Source organism: Kogia breviceps, chromosome 10 (assembly GCF_026419965.1).
Source record: "Kogia breviceps isolate mKogBre1 chromosome 10, mKogBre1 haplotype 1, whole genome shotgun sequence".
Taxonomy (NCBI): Eukaryota; Metazoa; Chordata; class Mammalia; order Artiodactyla; family Physeteridae; genus Kogia; species Kogia breviceps.
Genome location: NC_081319.1, coordinates 3,375,252 through 3,399,829, shown reverse-complemented (window position 1 = coordinate 3,399,829; position 24,578 = coordinate 3,375,252). Strand labels below are relative to the sequence as shown.

Below are 24,578 nucleotides of genomic sequence, written 5' to 3'. Positions count from 1 at the left end.
ACGCCCTTCCTTCTGCCTGGAACGCTTTCGTCCGCCTTCAAGATGCAGAGCAGAAGTCATCCGCTCCACAGTCTTAATTGATTCCTCCTCCCCCTCTTCCTCCTCGGACTTCTTGCTGCAGCTCTTAAGAGTGTAACTTACCCGCCTTGGGTTACTTACTTGAGTCTGTGCCACACACCAGTGCGAGCTCTCAGACGGCTGGACCCACACTCGTTCGTTTTTGTATGCCCCGTGGTGTCTAGGGCGGGGCCTTTGACAGTGAATGAACATACTAATATGTGGTGGACAATCAACACTTGATCGTCTGCCTCCTAGGGAAGTCGGGGAGGGGGGAGGAAGAGGACAAACGGAGAGGCGGTCGTGTCTTCTTTGTTTCAGAAATAAACCCTCACTCTGAGTGCCCGCTTTTCCAGCCACCTCCAGCCCTGGCTCAGAAAGTCAGCCAGGACAGGGCAGCTGTAGGAAGGAGCACGGGGAAGCCTGTGGATTTCCCACCGCCGTCCCTCCCTTCTTTTCCCAAGACTTTTCCTACGAACGCCCCCGAGCCTACTGCTTCCCAGTTGCCTCTCCCCACTTGCTCAATTCTTTCTGCAGAGAAATTCACAAACAGGCCAGGCTGTTGCCAGGGAAAGCTCTGGTCCCCCTTTCCCTCTCAGTTAAGAGCTGCCACTTGTGCCCGTTTTACTCTGAGGGGACATTTTTGGAGCTGTGGTGTTGAGAGGAAGTGGCAGGCTAACGAGGGAGCGCTTATCTCTTCAGAGCTGAAGTCTGAGGCTGCTTATTTTAAATGTCTGTGCGAAAATCTTGGGTCATATTCTTACCGGATACCATGTGTCCAGTCTTACAAAAGCTGTAAGGAACTCAATTCCCTGAACCTGTTTTATGTGTGAATTTGCAGAATTTTATTGCATATTAGCAACCGTTGACTCTTGAGCCAGTGTTTAGCCAGCTCCGTATCTTCGTAGTTCTCTCCTTACCCTTCCAGCTGCCCGTGTTCCTTATGACACACCTGTGTTCAGTCACATCCCCACTGACTTAGGAGTTAAAATTCTACCGACCTCAGTCTCCTATCATCTTACTTCCCAGAGGTGGGGGAAGAGCCTTCTGAGTCGGCTTATGGTGGGATCCGCAAACGTGTGTTCTCTGCTCTTCCTTCTGGCGTCTGCCTGCACGTGTGCACACAGACATCGCAGCTTTTACTGCTGGGACTCACGTTATTTTTGTGGTTTTTTCTGACTCCCTGTACCGTTTACAGACACGGCTGTTGTAGGTTCATCACGTTCCTCCCGTTTTGACGGCACATCTAGTGTGCGACCCATGATCAGAGCACATCTTGATGGGAACCTGAGACGCGGGGTAACGGAGGAAGTGAGGCTCAGAGCTCACAAATCATCAACTAATTGCAGCAGTTTCTCAGTAAACAGAAGGAGTCCTTAAAGTTGAGTTTCGTTTACGCACAGCCCTAGGGTGTCTGCGCTTTCTTCATCTCCCCTCCTGTGATCTCTACACAGGGACTTCCCGAGTGCCCGCACGAAGGTGCGCCATGCAGAGAAAGAGGCTGCTGCGGACAGAGGTGGGGGTGCAGGGCACGACGAGGAGGAGAGCGAGGAGGACTGGGAAGAGGTAGAAGGTAAAGTGTTTTCCTCTGTCCTCAGAACTGTTTGATCCTGTTTTTCTGTTTGATTCTGTTTGGAGTCATGTCCCTGCAATCCTGTCCTTTTCTTTTGAAACTCGTAAAGACAAAGATAAAGTTGCCGTAGGGGACTTGCTTTGGATGTAAGGAAAAATTGATGACCAGGCCAGCAGAGAACGTTGTAGACCCTCTTCCTCTGGCGGGGCTCCGTAGGGGGGAGGATGAGCCAGAGAAGCCACATCACCTCGTAGAGAGAGCCCGGGCGTTGCGGGGGCTCATAGCTGCCTCAGAGGCCAGCTGTGCCACTTGTGCGGCTGGGTGAGTGAGTAACTAACCCCAGCTGTCCGCGCTGAGTTTTTCCACTGGTGACAGTTGGTAAACGTCGAACACTTACTGTGAGCTGGGCACAGTCTAGGCTCCAGGGTTGTTGTGGCGAAATGTGAGGGGCCTGGTGCATCACATACTCACAATACATAGCCCCTAATGTCACCATCCCTAGCGTGACTTTTGTGTCCCAGCTTTTTATTTTGAAAACGTTCAAACCTACAAAAAAATGGAACATGTAGCCCATGCACTGTTCACCGAGACGCACTAACTTGACCGTTGTGCCGTTTGAATGTACCAGCACCTTTCCTTCTGTAAATCTGCATTGTGGAAGCACACGAAGTAAGTCGCAGACATCCTGACTCTTCACTTGTAAATGCTTCAGCATGCGTCTCCTAAGAGTAAGACGTTCTCCTGCATGATGAAGAAATACCATTATCACACCTAAATGAAGTCCCTAATTGTTATAAAACTATCCTTTATAACTGTTTTTTCCTCTCTCTCTCTCTCTCTTTTTTTTTTTTTTTTTTTTGCTTTTCATAGCACTGGGTTTTTGTTTTGTTTTGGTGGAGTCCTGGCCACTTGTTTTGTAGAATGTCTCATATTGTGGTTTGTGATGGTGGCAAACTTATTTGAATGCCCCCTGGATTTCTTATAAACTGTAAGGTGAGTCCAAAGACTTAGTTATATTTAGGTTAAACATTTTTTGGCAGGAACACTTCAGAGCTTTGTACTTGACGGTGCATCCATTAAGAGGCATCTAATGTCAGGTTGTACTGCTCCTGATGCTAAGTCTGACCATGGCTGTGCTACTGCCTGATTGTGCCAATGCAAAGGCCCATTTTCCTTTTGTAATTTACCGTCTCTAGTGGGACTCCAATTCTGTGTGAATATCCTGTTCCCTGTTCACTTTCTACTTAATGGCTTTAGCAAGCGTCAATGATCTCGACTGAATCAAAGATTATCATATTGAGCATTGCAAAGTGATTCTGTCATCTCATGTATATTTATTAGCTGACTTTGATCTGTAAACAAGAGCCCTGCCTTTTAAGAATTGTATTTATTTATTCTGGGTATCACTCTGGACTTAAAAATTCAAATATGTTACCAGTTATCATCACGACACTTTTTGATCTTTGGATTGTCCCACATTTGGCAAGCAGGAGCCCCTTTAAGCTAGCTACCCTACAGAGTCCTTTTGACACGGCTTCATTAGTTTCTGAGAATGTTTTTGTTCTTTGGCACAAAAAGATGTTCCAGGATCTCTCTATACTCTCCTTGCTGCAGACCTGGAATTGGCCTTTTTTCTCTCTAAGAAGCCCTGGTTCATTTTAGTAGGAACTGGTACATAGAAACCAAGGTCTTGGCACTGGGTATTGTCATTGCCAGTGGTGTGTCATTGCTTCTAAGCCCAGAGCTGCTTTGAAAGGAACTTTGCTAATGAAGTTCACAGTTCAGCAACTTTAATTTATTTCAGCTGGTGTTTGTAAGCAGTGTAGCGGGGGAAGAGGTGAAGATGCACGCCTTGCCACGTAGTCAGTACAAGCTTACCGTTGAATCGGGAAGTCATGCCTCTCTACAAAGCAGATTTTTTGTGAGCGTTACCATAGTGATACAGCAAATAGGAAATTGCTCCCTAAGTCTCTACTAAAACACACACAGATGAGCGTTAGCTCCATGATACCAGGGGTCTGTATCTAATTCACCTCACTATCTCTGTGCCTAAGGTTCTTCCTCTGAGGGCTGTTTCTCTGGGTTCTTGTGCAGGTTAATGAGACAGTTAGATGGTAAGAGCGCAGGGCCTGGCATTTCCTAGGAACTCAGGGCATGGTCTCTGCGGTTTCCTACCTCACACCCATTCCTCACTTGCTCCATCCCAGCAGAACCTCGATTTTGTTTGGTACAGTACTTACTATAACGATAATTATTATTACTGATTTTTAAAATTCCTGTTTATAGAAGTTAGTGAGCCCGTGCCGGGTGACGTGGGGGAGAGCGCAGCCTTCTCTACATCTGCTCTGCCTGTGAAACCCCTGGAGATAGAAATTGAAACACCGGAGCAGGTGAAGGCAAGAGAAAGAAGGTACGATTAAGCACGTGCTGCTAGATTTCTGTCACATACCGTCACCGGCAGCTGCTCCTCGGTGAAAGACACACAGGAGGCCCGGGCTGAGTGTCCGAGTTGTCAGGGGCGTTAGGTGAGAGAGCCCTGGGCTCACCCTTAGGACCTGGAGGAGACACCTGTGTGTCCTGGCTAGGGCAGGAGGTGTGCCAAGGGCTCTGCAGGTTGCCCGCCACCTGGCTCCATCTTTAGGACAGCGTGCGAATGAGGAGCCAGAGACTCAGAGAGGTTAAGTAGCATTTCAGCTGTGAGTGGATGCGCCACGATCTGCGTCCCTCGGGCCGACCCGGCATTGCTGCTCGTCTCCCCACGTCACTGCAGGATCTGCGGCAGTGCCCACCATGGTTGGGGGCCCCCACTCCTCTCCAGGGTCCCCAGGCCCTCTGCAGCCCCTGGCGGCCCGGCCATTTGGAGTGCATCTCCTGGTAGTTAAGTGGTTCCTGAGCCCCACGTACGATGGGCACGTTATTAGGCATGAAGGAAGGAGACAGTAGCAGTCAAGGAACCTCAGGTTTTCCTCAAGATGCTTCTGAGGAGCCAGTCAGTCCCGGGGGCGGGACAGTCAGAGGGGACGTCCTGGAGGGTGGGCCCTGAAGCGTGCTTGGGAGGCAGGACGGGCGCAGGTCGAGGGGAGGGAATGTCCTGGGCCAGGGTTCGCAGCTGAGCAGGTGCAGGAACAGCCAGCCCGCAGGTCTGCTGAGTAGCATGGCCTGAGTCATTGCAGCTGAAAGGCGTTGATGGGAGAGGGGGGTCAGGCTTCAGCCTTCATTCTCGGATTTTTCAATGTGCGCTGCAGTGAAAAGATAAAAACGGAGTTTGAGACGTATCTTCGGAGGATGATGAAACGTTTCAATAAGGAAGTCCGTGAGGACACACACAAGGTACGGCAGGGAAGCAGGAGGGTGGTACGCGGGGGAACTGGGCTTTCCGTCAGCCCTGCCTCTGGGCTTCTACTCACTGTGTGAGCTGGTGAGTTTCTGACTCGCTCCTGAAGCGGGGGTGATAACGGTGTCTGCCTGGGAGGATTGGCGTGAGGCGTAAGCAGAGAACACGTGTAAAGCACGTAGCTCAGCGCCGGGCGGGCAGCAGGGGCTAATGCCAGGCACTCTCCGCCCATCCCTTCTCTCAGCTGTTCAATAACGTTGGTTCTGATCTCAGCTAAAGTTGCTGTGGCTTCTGGCTTCAGCTGGTACTTACTGAACACACACCGTGGCCTTAGCAAGGTGCTTGGCATTGTGGGGATAGAGACGTGTATGAAGCTTGTTTGCTACCATTCAGGAGTTTCTGATCTCACACGGAACAGGAAAGATCAAAACAGACTGGAGACGTAGAACAAGGAAAGAGATAGGTGTGGGCCTCAGTAGCCCAGGAAGGCCTCATTTAGGAGAGAGGATGGGGCGGGTCAGGAGGAAGGATGGCACAGAAAGGCCAAGGGGTGGCCGGGCTGGTGGGACAGCCAGGGGGCCTGCATGTAGGAGGCAGCACGTGCTGGAGGCCCATGGAGAGCGAGGCAAGGGCAGACTCTGGTTTCCCTCGGACCGGCAGCAGGCAGCTAGGGAGAGTGTAGTGATGGGGAGGGTGGAAGGGACACTGTCTGCAGCAGCTGCAGAAGCTGAGAGGTGCAGAGAGCACAGAGTCAGGGTGGAGAGACGAGGGGAGAGCTGGCGTGGCGCCCTCACCCGCCGAGCTGGGTGGCTGGGTTTCTTTTACCTCTTGGTGTTGGAGGTGAAAGAAAGGCAAGGATGACTGTGACTCCGAGATGTGAAGCTTCAGTGAGGGGAGAAGGGCGGACCGTGGGCTGAAGCCGGCCGGCTGTAGGCAGGAAGGAAGGGGGACTGACTTGAGGGGAAACGATGCAAAGCTGAGTGGGAGGAGGAGCAGACAGCCGCGTGGTCATTTCAGGAGGCTGGGGAAGGCTGGGCTGGAGCTCAGACGTGGGGACAGGTGTGGGTCTGCGGCGGAGGCGTTACACACACCGGGGTGGGGTTGAGGTGCAGACGGCCTGTCCCATCCCAGCTCCGACAGCGGCTCTCCCCCATTCCATTTCCTCCTGATCTTTTTGGAGCAAACACCAGACTTCGTAACGTTTCATCCACACATCCTTCAGGATGTATCAATACCTCTAAAAGATAAGACCTTTTGAGAAAAAGGAAGTTTGTATTTTGCAGCTTTGAGATGTGATTGTTTCTTTGAGGGAGGGAGTACCTAAGGAGAAGAGGGGGTGAAAGACACAGTCTTGGGAGATGGCAGTGTTAGTATTTGTACTTTCTTGTACGTAAAAATGACAAATATTTCCTGTCCGCAAAGCGTCTTTGAATTTGGCAGCAAAAATCCCACTGGTTTTCAGCCTTCCCTCTTCCCTCTCCCCAGGTTCACCTTCTGTGTCTGCTGGCAAATGGCTTCTATCGAAATAGCATCTGCAACCAGCCAGATCTGCATGCTATTGGCCTCTCCATCGTCCCAACTCGCTTTACCAAAGTGCCACCTCACGATGTGGACATCAGCTACCTGTCAAACCTGGCAAAATGGTAGGGCCCTCCGGCCTGTCCTGCAGAGCATAGTGTAGGCTTTGTGTCTCAGAGGCTGGGTGCAGGTCAGTTCCACAGACCCTCCTTGAGGGGCTGGGACGGCTCCCCAGGGGAGGGTCTGAGTTGGGTCTTCAGGAGTTGGCCAGACAGGCTGGGCACAGAAGCACTGGCAGGCGGGGCTCCCAAGACACCCCGCTCTGTGTTTAGGCTGTAGAAGAACAGAGTTCCTTTTTGCCCTGACCTCTGACGCAGAGGAATGCCTGATTTCTCTCCAGGTTCATTGGAACATTTACAGTTAATGCAGACCTTTCAACCAATGAGCAGGACGGCCTGCAGACGACGCTGGAGAGAAGGTTTGCCGTTTACTCTGCGAGAGACAGTGAAGAGTTGGTCCACGTGAGTGACTCCCGGCAGCACTGTTTGCATTAGGTCTGCTAGCTGAGGAATGTGGCAGTCGTGTGCCACATACCATTCCAGCTGTTATACATATATTTCCTTGCTCAGTTCGCATAAAATAAAAACAGGCGCTGAAGCTCAGAGAGGCTAAATCACTTTCTTAGGGTCATTCGGTTGGTAAGCATTGGAGACAGGATTGGGCCCATGTGTGAGTTGAAAGCTGCCCTCTCTCCTGTCTCTTCCTTGGTGTCCTGGTGTATTAAAACACTTAATTTTTGGTCAGCTGCCCTCGAATTGTTTACAGTATTCAAAAATCGTGTTTAAAAGTCCCAAGGAAATGTTTTTTCAAATTGGCTGCTGAAATCCTTAAGAAAGCGTTTCCTTACCTTCCAAGCTGGGTGACGATGCTGGCAGGTGGCCGTGCCGTGAGTAGGGTCCTGTCCAAAAGGAGTCGTGGCGAAGAGTGTGTGTAGACAGGCTTTGTCGCATGCTTAAGATACCCTTAGATAAGGCTCTGCCTCAATAAAACAAAAATAGGTAGAAATGTGGTTTTTATCCCTGGAAGATTTCTGTTGATGCATATACTTGTGTCTGAGCTTCAGATTCTGTTTAGGGAAAGAGACTTTTTGTATCTTTAGAGACCAAATGACTGGCATCTTACTTCTCTTCCAATTTGGCTTGAAAAAGTGTGAGTATCTGGACAGTAATTGTGCTGTGATATCACCACCCAGAGGAAAACACTCATATTTCAGCGTCATCCTCCCAGACTTTGTTCCCACGTATATCTGTGCATGTACATATTTGTTTTGTTTGTGTAGTTTTATTAAGCGAAGAAATAGTTTTTTTTCAAGAAGTAAACAATTCAGTGATACTCGGTGCATTTTCAGTGTTGTGCATCCACCACCTCTATTTCCAGAACCCTCTTACTGTCCCAGAAGGAGACCCTGTACCTATTTCACAGTCACTCCCATTCTTCCTCCTTTTCCCACCTCCCCAAGTATCTGGCAGCCACCAATTTGCATTCTGTCTCTATGGATTTCCATAGTTTGGATATTCCATAGAAAAGAACTCACAGTACAGGCAGCACTCCTTATCTGCAGGTTCCACACTCACGGGTTCAACCGACAGCCAGTCGGATTTATATCTGCAGTTGGTGGAATCTGCACATGCAGAACCCGAGGGTAGAGGGGAGTGCTAACTGTACTCTGCCATGCTGTATAAGGGACTTCCGCATCTGCGGATTTTGGTATCTGGCTGGGTCCTGGAACCAGTCCCCACAGATGGCCGAGGGATGACTATATATGACCTTTTGTGTCTGGCATCTTTCACTTAGCATGCTTTCAAGGTTCATTCACGTTTGTAACATGTATCAGAACTTCATTCCTTTTTATGGTGAATAATATTCCATTGTATGGATAGACCACATTTCACTTATCCATTCATCAACTGATGGGAGTTTAGGTTGTTTTCCATCTTTTGGCTGTTATGAAGAGTGCTGCTATAAACATTGTGTGTACATATATTTATTTGGGTACTTGTTTTCAGTTCTTTTGGTGTATACCTAGAAGTAGAGTTGCTGGGTCTTATGGTAATTGTATGCCAAACTGTTTTACATAGCAGCTGCACCATTTTACTTTCTCACCAGCAAAGTACAAGGATTCCAGTTTCTCCAAATCATCACAAACACTTGTTATTTTCCATTTTTTGGATTATAATCATCCTAACAGGTGTGAAGTGGTACTCACTGTGGCTTTGGTGTGAAGTGGTACTCACTGTGGCTTTGGTCTGCATTTTCCCGATGATTAATGATGGGTTAATGTCTTTTCAACGTGGGTATCGGCCATTTGTTTATTTTCTTCACAGAAATTGTCTATTCAGGTCCTTTGCCCATTTAAAATTGGGTTCTTTGTCTTTTTGTTATTGAGTTGTAAGAGTTCTTTATATATTTCGGTTACTAGACACCTTTCAGATATATGCTTTGCAAATATTTTCTCCCATTTTGTAGGTTGTCTTTTCATTTTGTTAATGGTTTCCTTTGTTGTGTAAAACCTTTTAAGTTTAATTAGGTCCCATTTGTTTATTTTTGCTTCTATTTATTTTGCCTCAGAAGACTGATCCAAGAAAATATTGCTACAATTTATGTCAAAGAGTGTCCCGCCTGTGTTCTCTTCTAGGAGTTTTATGGTTTCAGATCTTACATTTAGGTCTTTGAGCCATTTTGAATTTATTCTTGTATGTGGTGTGAGGGAATGTTCTAATCTCACTGTTTTACATGTAGCTGTCCAGTTATCTCAGCAACACTTGTTGAAGAAACTGTCTTTTCTCCATTGTATATTCTTGCCTCCTTTGTCATAGATTAGTTGACCATAAGTGTGTGGGTTTACTCCTGGGCTCTTTATTCTGTTCCTTTGATCTATATGTCTGTTTTTATGCCAACACCACACTCTTTTGTTTACTATAGCTTTGTAGTATAGTATAAAGTCTGGAAAGGTTATGCCTCCAGCTTTGTTCTTTTACCTCAGGGTTGCTTTGGCAGTTCTGGGTCTTTTGTGGTTTCATATAAGTTTTAGGATTATTTATTCTAGTTCTGTGAAAAATGTCATGGGCATTTTGATAGGGATTGCATTAAATCTGTAGGTTGCTTTGGGTAGTATGTTCGTGTTAACAATATTAATTCTTCCAATCCTAGAGCATGGGGTATCTTTCCATTTCTTTGAATCATCTTCAGTTCCCTTAATCAGTGTTTTATGGTTTTTAGCATATAGATATTTTTACTTCTTTGGTTAAGTTTATTCTTAGGTTTTGTGTTTTGTGTTTTTTGTTGGGGGATGCAATTTTAAACAGGATTGCTTTTTTTTTTTTTTTTTTTTTTTTTTTTTTTTTTTTTTTTTTTTTTTGCGGTACACGGGCCTCTCACTGTTGTGGCCTCTCCTGTTGCAAAGCACAGGCTCTGGACGCGCAAGCTCAGTGGCCATGGCTCACAGGCCTAGCTGCTCCATGGCACGCGGGATCCTCCCGAACTGGAGCACGAACCCGTGTCCCCTGCATTGGCAGGCCGATTCTCAACCACTGCGCCACCCGGGAAGCCCCAGGATTGCTTTTTTTACTTTCTCTGTCTGATATTTCATTGTTAGTGTATAGAAACACAGTAAATTTCCGTATATTAATCTTACATCCTGCTGCCTTGCTGAATTCATTTATTAGTTCTAATAGTTTTTTATGTGGAAACTTTAGGGTTCTTTATATAGAATATCATGTCATCTGCAAATAGTGATAGTTTTACCTTTTCCCTTCCAATTTGGATGCCTTTTATTTCTTTTTCTTGTCTGATTGCTGTAGCTAGGACTTCCAATATTATGTTAAATAGAAGCAGCGAGGGTGGACATCCCTGTCTAGTTCCTGAATTTATTGGGAAAGCTTTCAGTTTTTCACTGTTGCATATTATGTTGGCTGTGGATTTGACATAGTCGGCTTTTATCATGTTGAGTTATGTCCCCTCTGTACCCACTTTGGTGAGAGGTTTTATCATGAATCATCGTTGAATTTTGTCAAATGCTTTTTCTGCATTTATTGAGATGATCATGTGATTTTTATCTATTCTTTTGTTAATGTGGTGTATCACATTGATTGATTTACATATTTTGAACCATCCTTGCAACCCTCAAGTGAATCCAACTTGAGTGTGGTATCCTTAGTATGTATTGTTGGATTCACTTTGCTAATACTTTGTTGAGGATTTTTGCATCTATATTCATCAAAGATTTGGGGTTGTAATTTTCTTTTCTTGTAGTGTCTTTGTCTGTTTTTGGTATCAGGGTAATGGTGGTTTCATAGTATGAATTTCAGAGTGTGCCTTCCTCTTCATTTTTTTGGAATAGTTTGAGAAGGATAGATTTAAATTTTTGTTTTTGTCTTTTTGTATGTTTGGTAGAATTTCCTAGTGAAGCTCTCTGGTCCTGGACTTTTGTTTGCAGGGAGTTTTTTAAATTATAGATTGTATTTCACTTCTAGTGAATGGTCTGTTCAAATTGTCTGTTTCTTCTTGACTCAGTTTTGGCAGGCTGTATGTTTCTAGAAACTTGTTCACTTATTCTAGGTTGTCCAATTTGTTGGCATATAACTGTATTCTTTCATGATTTTTTGTTTTTCTGTGGTTTCAGTTTCTCCTCTTTTATTTCTTATTTTGTTTATTTGGGTCCTCTTTTCTTGGTGAGCCTTGCTAGAGGTTTATCAATTTGGTTTATCTTAAAAACAAAAACAAAATCAGCTCTTGGTTTTACTGATCTTTTTTCTATTGCTTTTTTGATGTCTTATTTCGTCTCTGATCTTTATTATTTCCTTCCTTCTGCTGACTTTGGGTTTTGTTTGTCCTTCTTTTTCTCATTCTTTTAGGTGGTAGCTTATCTTGTTTGAGATTTTTCTTGTTTTTGTGGACGGCCTGTATTGCTATGCACTTCCCTCCTAGAACTGCTTTTGCTGTAGTTCGATTTTGTAAGATTTATAGATTTTGTAAGATTGTGTTTCTATTTTCGTTTGTCTCAAGATATTTCTGATCTCCTCTTTGATTTCATCAACCTATTTGCTTTTTAATAGCATGTTGTTTAGTCTCCATGTGTTTGTTCTTTTCCTGTTTTCCTTCCTATGGTTGATTTCTAGTTTCTTACCGTTGTGGTGAGAAAAGATGCTTGAAAATATTTCTGTCCTCTTAAACTTGTTGAGGCTTGTTTTTTGACCTAGTATGTGTCTATCCGTGAGAATGTTCCATGCTGGCTTGAAAAGAATTTGTATTTGGTGTTTTTCTTATTTAGTGTCCTGTAGATATCTATTAAGTACAGTTGGTCCATTGTGTCATTTAGAACCTCTGTTGCATTACTGATTTTCTGTCTGGATGATCTGTCCATTGATGTAGGTGGGATGTTACAGTCCTCTATTATTATTGTATTCCTGTGAATTTCTCCCTTTATGTCTGTTAATATTTGCTTTATATATTTAGGTGCTCCTGTATTGGAAGCGTGTATGTTAACAAGTGTAATACGCTGTTGTATTGATGCCTTTATTGTTATGTAATATCCTTCTTTGTCTTTCTTTATGGTCTTTGTTTTGAAGTCTACTTTGTCTTTTGTTAAGTATTGCTATGCCCACTTGCTTGATGTTTCCATTTGCATGAAATATCTTTTTCCATACTTTCACTTTCAGTCTGTGTGCGTCTTTCGCCATGAAGCGAGTCTCTTGGGGCAGCATATTGTAGGTTCTACGTAAAATTCACTGCTTAGCCGCTGCACGTTGTTGAGGTGCCACGTGCGGCATGCGCTGACACTGTCTTCCCAGCGTGCCCCGTGGCCCCTGTGTGTGCACCGACGGGAGTCTTCACAGTCCCATCTGGATCCCATCCCAGGCACCCCGTCTGCCTCTGCGCAGCTAGACCCAGTCTCTGCACTGATCTCATGCCAGGCCGTGGTGTGGAGTGAGCGGGGCCAGGGCGTTCACCCCTTTGACTTGGGAAGTGCTGGGAGGCGGCCGCCACCAGTGCAGGTCTCTCTGTCCTGGTTGTTAGCAAGCCAGCCCACGTGCTCCTCTTGATAGAGTCTAGGCTTCCCCAGCCCCCCCTGTCTGTCTCAGTGGGCTTCCCAGCAGGAAGGGGACTCCCCAGGGCAAGCGGACACCTCCTCTTCCTGACAGATCCCTCCCGGGAGTGCCAGCCCCAACCTGGTACCTTTCTTTTTTCCATCCTACCCGATTACATGGAGATCTTTCTTGCAGCTTTGGTTATGGGAGGTCTTCTGTGAGTTTCCAGTTAGTTTTCTGTGGGAATTGTTGCTCATGTAGATGTGTTTTTGGTGTCTTTGTTGGGGGAGGTGAGCTCCACGTCCTCATACTCTGCCGTCTTGATCCCCCTTTGTCAGGAGGGCTCGATTTTTGACTCAGTCTCTTGTTACAGGTCTCTTCAGAGTCTCTTTTTTCTCTTGAGTTAGTTTTGGTAATTTTTATGTTTCTAGGATTTGTTCTTCTCACTTGGGTCACCTTGTATTTAGGGTAGGGATCATAGTTTTGTAACTTAAATGTTTTCTTCAGCGACGTACTTGTGAAAGGTGGTGACCACGCGTCTCTGTGAGGCACAAGGTCGCTTCCAGAGCGCTGTCGTGTACCTGACCTTATCCGGTCTTCCCTGCGGTCTTGTGAGGAGGACGAGGTGGGGATGTTCCGGGTGCAGGTTCTAGGTTTAAACCCTCATTCAGCCGGCTGCCGGTGCTCGGTTTCCCTGCCTTTTACACCCGTGCCCCTGCGCCACCCACACACTGAGAAAGTGAGGCGCCAGCCGACACTCACACGGTGCTCCCCGTGCCAGGTAACGGTGTGTCCTCGACCACACCGTCGGGATGAGTTCTGTATTCCACGTTTTCCCACTGATGCCCTTTTCCGGTCCCAGGATACAGTCCAGGCGTGAGTGATCTTGTCGCCCCAGCACCCCATCCCCTCCAGGCCGTGACAGTGTCCCAGTCCTCCTGGACACTCCCGAGGAGTGCTGCTTAGGGATTTCGTAGAGTTCCTCCATTTGGGTTTCTTTGATGTTTTCTCATCCCCCCGTTTTTAACTCCAAAAGAAACAAGGCAAAAGTAGTTTTGTTTTTTTTTTTTCAATATAACTGGCTTTTCACAGAAAACCTGCCTTCCTGTTTCTGACTTTTGCTCTTGCCTTCCGAGGAGGGAAAACGACTGTAGTGATTCATGAGGACGCCGGGACCCTGAGGTCTGTGTGGGAAGATCTTGCTCGTGTGCTGTCCCACTGTTGTTGCTTTGGAGGTTAATTCCCATGAGGAGGCTCCCATCCTTCCCAGTTCACAGAATTTTTAGAGCTGCAGCCTCTGGTCGAAAGATTCGCTTGGGGGAGGCTGAGTGCACGGGAGGGATTCTCGGGCCTGATGATGATGTCTTTTCTCTCAAAGTGGTATTTTGCTTTATTGTTTTATCACAAACACAACGCATGTTGAAAACAGAACAATCAGAAGATAGGTAAGCCGGAAAAGAAACAAACACCTATAAACACCCATAACCCAATATATAGATGCTTTTCCAAATATACATACATGTTTACGTCTGGACATGATTTTTTCTTACAAAAATTAACATAACTCATTAAAAAACAAACATTTATTTTCCTTTCATATATGGTTACCTTTCCCCATTTTTCTACAAAGATAAATCTCTACAGCATCGTTTTAATAGTGTTGAGGGTTCCAGGCTCCTACTGTTAGACAGTTTGGTTGTTTCCGTTTTATAAACAGGCGCCAACAACAAACAGCATGGAATTATGCAAATCCTTAACTCTTTCCTGAGGATAAGCATGTTGTTCTTTTTCATTATAGATATTTTTACTGATTCTCCGGGCCCTGCATCTCCCTACCCGACTCGTACTATCTCTACAGCCAATTCCTCTGAAGTTACCAGCAGTGAAGGTGAGGTTCCCGGGGCTTCCAGAGAAAAGAGTAGTTGGTCAGGGAGGAGTGAGAAATGATGAGACTTAAAGCAAACAGATCTTCTCATTAGACGATCTTTAAAAATCAGCCTTCGTGGAGCAGGGTTCCTCTGAGCCTGCCTGGCACGGGCCCTGTGCTGCGAAGACGGGGCGCCGGGGTGGGTGTCTAGCAGCCGGGCTTTGCGTGCGCAGAGGGGCCTTCGAGAGCCTGCGCTCCCTCGTGCTCTGGTTTCTCTTCTGTAAATGGCAGAATAAAAAGGTTCTGGTCATCCTCAGTGGTGAGGAGAGAGGGCGGTGAGGACTCAGAACTCTGCTGTCATCCAAGGAGGCTGAACACTGTGCTCCTTGGGGTGCTGGCATTGTCTGAAGTTCGGCCCAGAAGTCACGATTAATAATTTCTGAATTCTTAATGCTGTGACTTTGTTTGCAAGACGCCTTATGTGCAAGGTGAGTAGTACTGCTGAGGAAACGGAGACTCAGAGGTTATGTAATTTATCCGAATCACATTAAAAATGAGACAGCAGAAGTGGAGTTTGAGCCCGGATTTGTCTGTTTCCACATCCTGTGCTCTTTTCCCTCTGCTACACTTTGCATTGAAAAGAATTAGAGTGTGGCCTTACTTCAGGTGCTGCAGAATTTAGTGACTGCTTTCTTACGACCCTGGAGGGTAGCCAGCCTGTCACTGTCTGAGCCTGGAACGTCTTGTGTACGCTGGTGTTCCAGTGTGACTTAGCCCCGTTAGATGCCAGAGTGTTTATTGTATCATTAGCCAAAAAAAACCGCGAAAATTTCCTCTTCTGTTTAAGGGAAAGAAACCTTCCAAGGAGAGATCCACAGAGGGTCCTGGAGGCTCCTCAGAAACTTCCAGCCAAGTTCCTGGAAAGCCAAGCAAACCAGAGACCAGCAGAGGAAGCAGACGAGAGGACACGTCTTCTGAGGGCACTGGCAGTGCACGTGCCAAAGGGAAGGGGAGCAAGGCGGCTGCCGTCAGGAAGCAGCAGAGCGAGACCTCCTCCAGCAGGGGAGAAGAGGGCAAGGCCGGGGGGAAGACGGAGGGGACCCAGAGGCGTTCGCGGGGCCGGGAGCGGCGAGCGGCCGCCAGGGTGTCTTACAAAGAGGAGAGTGGGAGTGACAAGGCCAGCAGCGGCTCTGACTTTGAGCTCTCCAGCTCGGACAGCCATCGCCCATCCGACGAGGATTCTGAGCCAGGCCTTCCAAGGCAGAGGAGGGCCACCGCCCCTCAGAGTATGAAGGTGGGGTCCAAGAGGGAGTCCACATCCCAGCGTGGAAGCCACCGTCAGCCCCCTGGCTTTCCAGAAGCATCTGTAAGCGCCTCCGGCAGTAAGCGTAAGAGAGGCAAGCACAGGATGCCCGTGGACGGTGAGGAGGCAGATGGCCGGAGAGCAGCTGGTGTGGACCAGTGGCTGGAGGTGTTCTCTGAGCGGGAGGAGAAGTGGGTGTCCGTGGACTGTGTGCACGGTGTGGTGGGCCAGCCCCTGACCTGCTACCAGTACGCCACCAAGCCTGTGACCTACATCGTGGGCATCGACGGCGATGGCTGGTTGCGCGATGTCACACAGAGGTACGACCCTGCCTGGATGACGGCGACCCGAAAGTGCCGGGTTGATGCCGCGTGGTGGGCCGAGGCCCTGCGACCCTACCGGAGCCCGCTGGTGGAGAGGGAGCAGAGGGAGGACCAGGAGGTGAGGCCTTGCGCACGCGCACCTGCTGGGTGCCCAGCCCTGCGCTGGGTGTTTACCTCGATTAATTGCCACAGCAACAGTACAAAGCTGGGGCTATCGCAGCCTTAATTTTGCCAGTTAAACATTTAGAATCTGAGAGATGAGCCAGCCTGGTACTTGAACCCAGGTTGCTCTGGCTTCAAAGCCTGTGTACTTTCAGTTATTGCCCATTATAAATTTGGAGCTTTAAGTCAGGTAAGTAGTCCTGAGTGAAAGAGGAAAACACGCAGTAATATAATTGTTCCCCCCTCTCAGCGTGCACACGCGCAGAGGTGTGCACGCCAGCCCCGCTGCCCCGACCCAGAACGCTCAGCTCCCAGGAGGAGGGCTGAGGAGATGGCTTGTCTGTTGAGGGGCGCCCTGGGGGGCGGCTTCAGGAGCAGCAGCGCGCCCCTGAGCCAGGGGACAGCCGTGGGCCCGGAAGAGGGCCCGGGGTGTGTGCAGGGCCGCCCGCAGGGCGGGCAGCCGTGCCGGAGAATTATCCCCAGTTCCCCAGGTCAGGGAATCGTCCCTGTGCACTGCATGGCTCGGGGTGTGGCTCCGAGGTGACGGGGTGTGGGAGTCGTGCAGAGCGTGTTGTGACTGACCTAGTTCAAGGGCTCGTCGTGCAGGCTGGCTGGCCCAGCGGGCTCCCTCCTGCCCCCCGCTTGCCGCTCCTCCCTCGTCCGCTGGGGTTGGAAGAGATGCTGCGGGGAAGTGCAGGAGACCTGGTGAGGGGGATGCAGGTGGGAGCAGCGGGGTGGCCTGCGAGGAGCTGGCCTCCTGGAGGCAGCGGCGAGAACGGGTGTTGATCGCAGTGGACGGAGGAGGTGTGAGCGCTCATTCTGGCTTCCGGGGTCGCCGAGCCACCGAACCCGGGTCACAGAATTGTGCTGCCACTCGAGGTGAGGCCGCCTTGCGAGGAAGGCTCCGCTCGGGCCGGCCGAGGTGTCAGAGGGCAGGGATGACTTTTCCGTTGCTGCGAGCTGCAGGATTGCCGGCCCCCGCGGAGCTTCCGAGGCACCTGAACCCGTGGGACGGAACGCCAGGTCACAGCGTGGTGCGGCGGCCCTGGGGCCCCGAAAGCCCCACGGCAGTTACCTGGGCAATGTCGGGGGTCGCCGCCAGCCTCCCTCCCTCTCCGAGCGCCACGCCCAACGTCGTCTCTCGGCCTCTGCAGTTTCAGGCGAGGCACCTGGACCAGCCTCTGCCCACCGTCATAGGCACGTACAAGAACCACCCTCTGTACGCCCTCAAGAGGCACCTCCTCAAGTACGAGGCCATCTACCCTGAGACGGCTGCCATCCTCGGGTACTGCCGCGGAGAGGCCGTCTACTCCAGGTGAGGAGTCGCCCGGCAGCCCGGGATTAGCAGCCTTCGCCGGGCTGGGGTTCGAGCGTCACGGTGTGCACGTGCCGTTTGTGGGCGGGGGGCACGGCGGAGAGGTTGCGGCCTGGAAATGAAAACCACGGGTATTAAAAGATCCGCAGGGGGAGAAAAGTTATGGGGGGAAAGATACGTAGACCAGATAAAGTTTATATGGGGCAATAAGAAAACACACCCCCAAAACAAGTCAAAAAACATGCAAAAGGAAGGAATAAAGGATTTGATAATGAAACTTAAAATGAGCGGATATTTTAATGGGGACAGAGTTTCAGTTTGGGAAGAGGAGAAAGTTCTGGAGATGATGGTGGTGACGATTACATAACTGTGAATGTACTTGATGCCACTGAGCTGTAGACTCGGAAAATGGTTCAGAGGGTAAACTTTATCTTCTGCGTGTTTTTTTCCCACAGTAAAAAGAAATGCCAAAGAAGGGGGGGGGAACAGCATAGAAAATAAACATATATACAAAGTTAAAACTGAGAAAAAAATCTAATAACAAATTTAAGGTGAGTCAGAATTAACAATGGAAGTAGAAATTTACGAAATGTTAATAGAAAGAAAATAAAAGTGATTTTTAGAAACTCTGACGTGCAAGACCACAAAATAGAGGATGTTCTTAATAAATGGGAAAAGAGACAGAAGAGGAAACTTAGGGAAACTCACAGGAGTAGGTGGCTCAGCTCCTCTGCCCGAGAGCTGCTTCCTGCAGCTCAGCCCCGGGGGAGTCATCTGCCCCCTCCAGTCAGGGTCACTGTGGCAGCTTTCTGTCCCCTGGCTGGTCAGGGGCCCAGCTGCCGGCAGTCAGCGTCCAGGGCCTGCTGACCTCAATGGAGGATACAGCACAGGTGTCCTCACATGCAGGGGACAGACATCTGGTGGGAAGGGGGTCCCTGCCTGGAGAAGGTTTCAGAGGCAGACTCTTTTTGTTTTTACTGTAGTAAAATATACAAAACAGAATTTACCGTTCAACCGTTTCAAGTGTCCAGCAGTACTAAGTACATTCACACTGTTGTGCGGCCATCACCACCATCTCCCGAACTTCTCTGTCTTCCCAAACTCTACGCATCAACACTAACCCCCCTCCCCGCACCCAGGCCCTGGTAGCCACCCTCTACCGTCTCTGTGACTCTGACTCCTCCAGGCACCTCACAGAAGTGGATCCTGCAGCATCTGTCCTTTTGTAACTGGCGTCCACTGACGGACACTTGCGCTGCTTCCCCTCCTGGCTGTTGTGTTTAGTGCTGCCATGAACGTGGGTGCCCGGACATCTCGAGACCCTGCTTTCAGTCCTTTTGGATGCATAGGCCCAGATGTATCACATGGTGATTCTGTTTAACTCTGTGAAGGACCTCCGCACTGTTTTCTGCAGTGGCTGCATCATCTCACATCCCCCAGCAGAGCACGAAGGTCCCAGTGTCTCTACATTCTCGCCAGTTCTTTTTTTCTATTTCTTGAGTAGTGTCCCTAATAGATGTAAAGTGGTTAGAAGCTGAGGTTTATTCTGAACGGGCTGTCTGTGCCCACTTCCATTGCTGTCCTTGTGAATGCCCAGACGATGCCCACCTGTTTGCCCCTTCTCCGCTCCTACCAGGAGACCACGACCGTGACAGTCACTCCTTCAGGCAGAGATGTGCCCCTGCGGGGGGCACGCGTGTGGAGGCCTTGGCTCTGGTCCCCCGAGCAGCTTGTGAGGCAGGGAGGCGGCGCTCACCGTTCCTGATGGATCGGGGGTCACCCCGCTAGGAAGGGGCACAGAGGAGGTGTGACCCTGTCCGGTGTGCTGTGCTGGACGTCAGCCTCAGCCCGGGGGCAGGCGAAGGGCCAGATGTCCGCACCAGAGGGAGCTTAGTGCCCTTGCTCCTTGGAGCCCCACTGAAGGGCGGCCTCGCAGAAGGCTCAGCAGGAAGCAGCTGGAACGTGAGGCGGGGTGTGGCTCTAAGCTCTGGAAGGAGAGTGAAGCCAGAGCCAGGTGGAACCGATCGTTCTGTGTGCGTTCATCCTAACCTGTGAACTTCGTCAGCTCACCGTAGTCTCCGTGTTGCCATCTTCTGGCTTCCCCAGCCCTTCTCGGGACACTCGTCCCTCCCTCCCCGTCTCTGGTATTCAGGAGCAGACCAGACCCCGGTGAGGGCTTGCACCTGTGCTGCTGGGCCTTTCCCCGCCCCCCGCTGCCGGGCCCTTCCAGTGGGAGCAGGGGGAAGGCACCGCAGGAGGCCATTTCGTTTGGGATTTGTGAGTGGACGCATCCCCCCTGCGAGACAGCAGGCACCTGTTAACCGTGGGCCTGACGTGGGCCCCTGGTGCCCCGGGAGACGCTCCAGGGCCGAGCTCCCCCTTCTCCTGGGGCACCAGAGGAGGCAGCCGGGCGCTGCGGGCTACTGGGTATGGGGTGCTTCGGTGGGCATTGAACCCTGTCTTGTCTCCCGTTGGCTCCTTAGGGACTGCGTGCACACCCTGCACTCCAGGGACACGTGGCTGAAACAGGCCCGAGTGGTGAGGCTTGGAGAAGTGCCCTACAAGGTAACAGCCGCGGGGCTGTGGGCTGCCGCACACGTGTGGGGACAGATTGTTCTGGCTTGAGGATCACAGGAGAAGAGCATCTTTACTGAGGACTTTGTAAGAGATGGGCCTTCCCGAGCACGCAGGAAATCTAGGCCAGCAAGCAGCCCTCCAAGCCCCGGTGTTGTGGGTCAGAACCGTGTCACCCATTTGTTCTGAGAGGCCCACCCGCCCTCACTGTCGCTTCGTTTTGCATGTATGTGATCTTCGCTCAGTCTCACAGGAGTTAGCATCGGGATGCCCGTTGTAGAGATGAGAAAACAGGAGCTCAGAAAGGGAAACTTGTCCAAGGCCTGAGCTAGCGAGATGGCAGCGTGCAGCCCCGATGCCTCGTTCCCTCTCCGGCCGGTCCGCTGCCCACAGACGCGTGAATTCAGCGCAGACCGCACAGGCCGTCACGGGACACAGGGCCCGCCTCCGCCGGCGGAGGACAGTGGCCAGTCATGAGACACGGTCGCTTTTCTTTGTCAGATCCCTGGGAAGAGCCCTTCGCGTTGTGAGACCCAGGGAGCCGGGCCGGGGTGCAGGGGCCTCTGGTTGGTGGGAAGGGGCTGAGGCACGGGGAGCCGGTCACTGCCAGAAGCAGGCCCATCGCTCACAGGCCACAGGAACATCTCTGAGTCCCAATTTCCCCTTCAGGGATGGACACCGAACACAGCATAGCTGTTCAAGACACAGGCTCTGGCCTCTACAAGCTGTTTGACTGTAGGTGAATTGTTTACACCTCCTAGGCTGCTATAAGATGGAGGCGATAATAGACTCTACCTCCTGGGTTTGTTGAGAAGATTAAGTAATCAATACACAGAAGCACTGAGAACAGTGCCCGGTGTACAGTGAACGCCCAGTAAGTGGTCGCCTTTGTTATAAACTGTGGCTGTCCCCTCCGGTGTAGGTTGTAAAAGGCTATTCCAACCGGGCCCGGAGAGCCCGCCTGGCTGAGCCGCAGCTGCAGGACCACAATGACCTGGGCCTGTTTGGCAAGTGGCAGACCGAGGAGTACCAGCCGCCGGTGGCCGTGGACGGGAAGGTAAGGGCCGCGCTCAGTGGTACCAGGCCACCTGGTAGGTAGGGGCCGGGCTCAGTCGGTACCAGGCCACCTCCCTCTGCGGCCAGCCGGACCCGGTGTGCCACCCTCCGCAGGTCCCCCGGAACGAATTTGGGAACGTGTACCTCTTCCTGCCCGGCATGATGCCTGTCGGCTGCGTCCAGCTGAACCTGCCCAACTTGCACCGCGTGGCCCGGAAGCTGAACATTGACTGTGCCCAGGCTGTTACGGGCTTCGATTTCCACAAAGGCTACTCCCATCCCGTGTGCGTGATGGGCCTCCCGTGGAGGCCAGAAGGGGCGGGGGGAGGTTATGGAGAAGGGGCGGGAGGTGGGTGTGGGGCTGGCGGGGGTTGAGGCCCAGTGGCTCTTATTTTCAAGGTTTTACTCTGGATTTGCAAAATCAGCCTTAATCCTCCACGTTTTATACCTTTACACTGGCTTCCAACCAGAGGCTACAAAACCAGTGAAAGCTGCGAAACCAGCATCCTAACGGTGTGGATTAACGGGGTGGTCAGGGTGACTGAGCAGGGTCAGCGTCCTTCCTGGTTGGTGACCTCTGTCCTGCCCTGCAGTGGGGGGGGGGGGGGCTGGGGAAGAGGACACACCCTGGGGTCCACGGGCCTGCCTTCTGCACGGGTGGTGTCTACCAGCAGCTGTGGCCGGGACTGTGGACTGCTGACCCTGGAAGTACTTCAGGGCCCCAAGTGCTTAGGAGCAGCCCACTGTCCCCCGTGGAGGGGAGTGGAGAGGCCAGAGCAGGCCCAGACTCAAGAGACGCCGTCTGCGTTGATCCCCACAGAACCGATGGCTACATAGTCTGTGAGGAGTATAAAGATGTGCTCCTGACCGCCTGGGAGAATGAGCAGGCGCTCATTGAGAAGAAGGAGAAGGAGGTGAGCAGGCAGGCCCGGGAGGGGCCAGGATGGGGAAGCAGAAAGGCGGGCAGCGCACACAGCGGAGCCGGCGTTCCTCCAGCCTCCCTCGCGCCACGTGTAAGAGGAGGGGAGAGCCCGGGCTCAGCCCTCTTTCTGGCTCGCTCTTTCTGGGAGGCACCGGGGAGCCAGGACCGAGCAACGACCTGCCTGCCCCTCTGAGCCCTGTCTCTGTCCGCTGTCTGCCTGGATCCGGGCTCCGGGGCTCGCTACCCCTGCTGCCGACACCCGCCTCTGTTAAAGGGAGCTGCCCATGGTCCAGGTCCCGGACCCCCCTCCTCCACTAAACACTTTAGAGTTGGTAACAATTAAGAAGAGGTTTTTGGTTTTGGTGCCTTTCCTGTGTAGCACTTTATGAATCTCACACCTGGTATGGTTGAGAAACTATTTTACCTGAAGCATCACCTGTATCTTTATGTTCCTGAAATGGCATCGCATGGTGTTTTCCATTCTGTTTGCTTTTGCAGAAAAGGGAGAAGCGGGCTCTGGGGAACTGGAAGCTGCTGGTCAAAGGGCTGCTCATCCGGGAGCGGCTGAGGCTTCGCTACGGGGCTCAGGTCAGGGTGGTCCTTGGGGGACACACCAGGTTTGGGGGGGAGGGTAGGGAACCAGGGGCCGATTCTGCTCAAAGATCAAGTCAGCTCTGTTCCGGTGCCACAGACCTGTGTCCCCCAAGCCCTGCATCCTGTCCACGTTGAGAAAGGTGTCCTGCAGTCAGGCCTCAGCTGCTCTGTCCGCCCCGCCCTGTCTGCATGAGAGGGTGCCCGCTATGGGTTGGATCTGGTGCTAAGCCCTCTCGGGGGGGTGGACAGGTGTCTGCATCTCCTGGCCTTGTGCTGCCCCTGGGGCTGTGACCACCCCCAGGCCCACAGGTGCTCATTCAGGCCCCTCTCGCAGCCCCTGCGGGCTCCCATGGGGGCACAGAGGCCCCCCGGACACAGCCACGTGGAGTGGTCACACACAGCCACGCTCTGGGGGCAGCTGCGACCCCACGCATGCCTCCCCGTGCCCTCCCCAGCCCGTCCTCGCAGCAGCAGGCACCGAGCACCGCGGCTGCGCATTCGTCCAATTGTCCTGTTCAGAAGCGAGGAAGAAAACGCAGTTACCTCCTGGATTGCTCGTAGCTCCTCGAGGGCAGTTTTGTGTCCCCAGCCCTGTGTGCACAGCAAGCGCTCTAGGACCTGCTGGGCTGAGCCCTGCCCTCCGGGTCACGGCTCAGCGCTGCTGGGGCGTCGCTGCCTCTTGACGCGGCTTCCTCCACTGTCCCCCCCAGAGCGAGGAAGCCGCTCCCCATGCAGACGCAGGAGGAGGACTCTCTTCAGATGAGGAGGAGGGGCCCAGCTCTCCAGCAGAAGTGGCCAGGATCCTGGCGGCCTCCTGGCCCCAGAACCGAGAGGTAGAGGAGAAGCGGAAGTGCCCCCGGAAGAGCAGGAGGGAGGAGAAGGAGGCAGCTTCCCACCTGTTTCCGTTTGAGAAGCTGTGATGTGAGCCGTCACCTCCTCGGTGGCTCAGCCGTGCCCCAGACCTTGCTCCCGGATAGATCCCTCCTGCATCTGACACGCGTGCTGCTGCAGACTCGGGCCCCTTCTCTGCAGGCCCCTCGTTGCCCTCAGTCAGGTCCCTGACGCTGCCTGACGCTGTGCGGGGAGAGCAGGTCGGTGCAGGCTGTCTCAGGGTGACACGGCTGGGCCTACTTTCCCAGGTAACACTTCGTGGTGGCAGAAGACTAGAACAAAGAGCTAAAGTCAGGAAAGAAAAGGAAAAACAATGAGAATTAAAGAAATGTCAGGAAGAGTTGATCATTGTTAAACTAGATTTTATTCATTACTGGATACATTTATAAAGCCCTATGCACTGTAGATATTTAGGAGAAATAACTTTTATAACATTTTGAGGAAAAAAATAAAGCATTTCTCTAGAAAGACGTGACTCTACGTTTTCTTTCAGATTTTACATCGGACAAGAACCCTTGGATGACAGTGATTTGTATACAGGTTGTGACTGCACTAAAGATCCCCAGGCTGGGAACTTACCATCACACACAGGGAATTTTTTTCTTTCTATGTTTAATCCAGGAGATATGACTTAATCTTTGACAGGAGCCATTAAAAATTTGAGTCAGTTTTATCCAAGGGAGACAAACAAAACACTTGGGGTGTGACTCATGCAGCAAGACCTGGCAGGCAGGCTCCTGTTGTGAAACACTGGGGGGTTGCCATGGAAACTGCCTGGTCTGGCACTTCCTGCACCAGAGCTGGCTCGCACCCTCCTGGAAGTGAGCACCTTGTTTTTTGGGAGTTGAGTCAAGAGCACTGCCCCGTCTCTGCAGGAATAACTGGTTCTTCAGGCAGATGGCAGCTCCTAGGATGCATCTTGGTAATGGAGTGAAACTCAGGTTTTGAAAAGTTACCACTCACCTGCTTCAAATCCTGTAACAAGGGAAGAGAAGTTCAAATT

The 24,578-nt window shown here is 50.9% G+C and overlaps 1 protein-coding gene and 1 long non-coding RNA gene across 6 annotated transcripts in view; one reads left to right on the top strand and one right to left on the bottom strand.

Annotated features, from left to right (window-relative positions):
- XPC (XPC complex subunit, DNA damage recognition and repair factor) overlaps positions 1 to 24,043 on the top strand; it is a 31,797-nt gene extending 7,754 nt beyond the window's left edge. Inside the window, exons 3-16 of one of the 2 annotated variants that reach the window (XM_059075148.2) lie at positions 1,512 to 1,630; positions 3,917 to 4,040; positions 4,876 to 4,960; positions 6,450 to 6,607; positions 6,883 to 7,003; positions 14,367 to 14,456; positions 15,283 to 16,258; positions 17,064 to 17,139; positions 20,022 to 20,103; positions 21,035 to 21,169; positions 21,283 to 21,452; positions 21,989 to 22,082; positions 22,589 to 22,678; positions 23,395 to 24,043. In XM_059075148.2, coding sequence (XP_058931131.1) covers positions 1,512 to 1,630; positions 3,917 to 4,040; positions 4,876 to 4,960; positions 6,450 to 6,607; positions 6,883 to 7,003; positions 14,367 to 14,456; positions 15,283 to 16,258; positions 17,064 to 17,139; positions 20,022 to 20,103; positions 21,035 to 21,169; positions 21,283 to 21,452; positions 21,989 to 22,082; positions 22,589 to 22,678; positions 23,395 to 23,604 — 2,530 coding nt within the window. In that variant the 3' untranslated portion in view covers positions 23,605 to 24,043. Of the gene's footprint in view, positions 1 to 1,511; positions 1,631 to 3,916; positions 4,041 to 4,875; positions 4,961 to 6,449; positions 6,608 to 6,882; positions 7,004 to 14,366; positions 14,457 to 15,282; positions 16,259 to 17,063; positions 17,140 to 17,377; positions 17,539 to 20,021; positions 20,104 to 21,034; positions 21,170 to 21,282; positions 21,453 to 21,988; positions 22,083 to 22,588; positions 22,679 to 23,394 lie in introns of both variants that reach the window. The other variant, XM_059075147.2, reaches the window with a different exon arrangement.
- Positions 1,214 to 23,323, bottom strand: LOC136794962 (uncharacterized). Of its 4 annotated transcripts, XR_010842452.1 has the most exons (5): positions 18,699 to 23,323; positions 18,247 to 18,515; positions 16,806 to 17,650; positions 4,080 to 7,517; positions 1,214 to 2,371 (listed from the first exon to the last, which is right to left on the bottom strand). It is a non-coding gene; the product is annotated as an uncharacterized lncRNA (long non-coding RNA). The 4 variants fall into 4 exon arrangements; XR_010842451.1 differs by having other exon boundaries at positions 16,806 to 18,515; XR_010842453.1 differs by lacking the exon at positions 18,247 to 18,515.
- Positions 24,044 to 24,578: the final 535 nt, after the last annotated feature.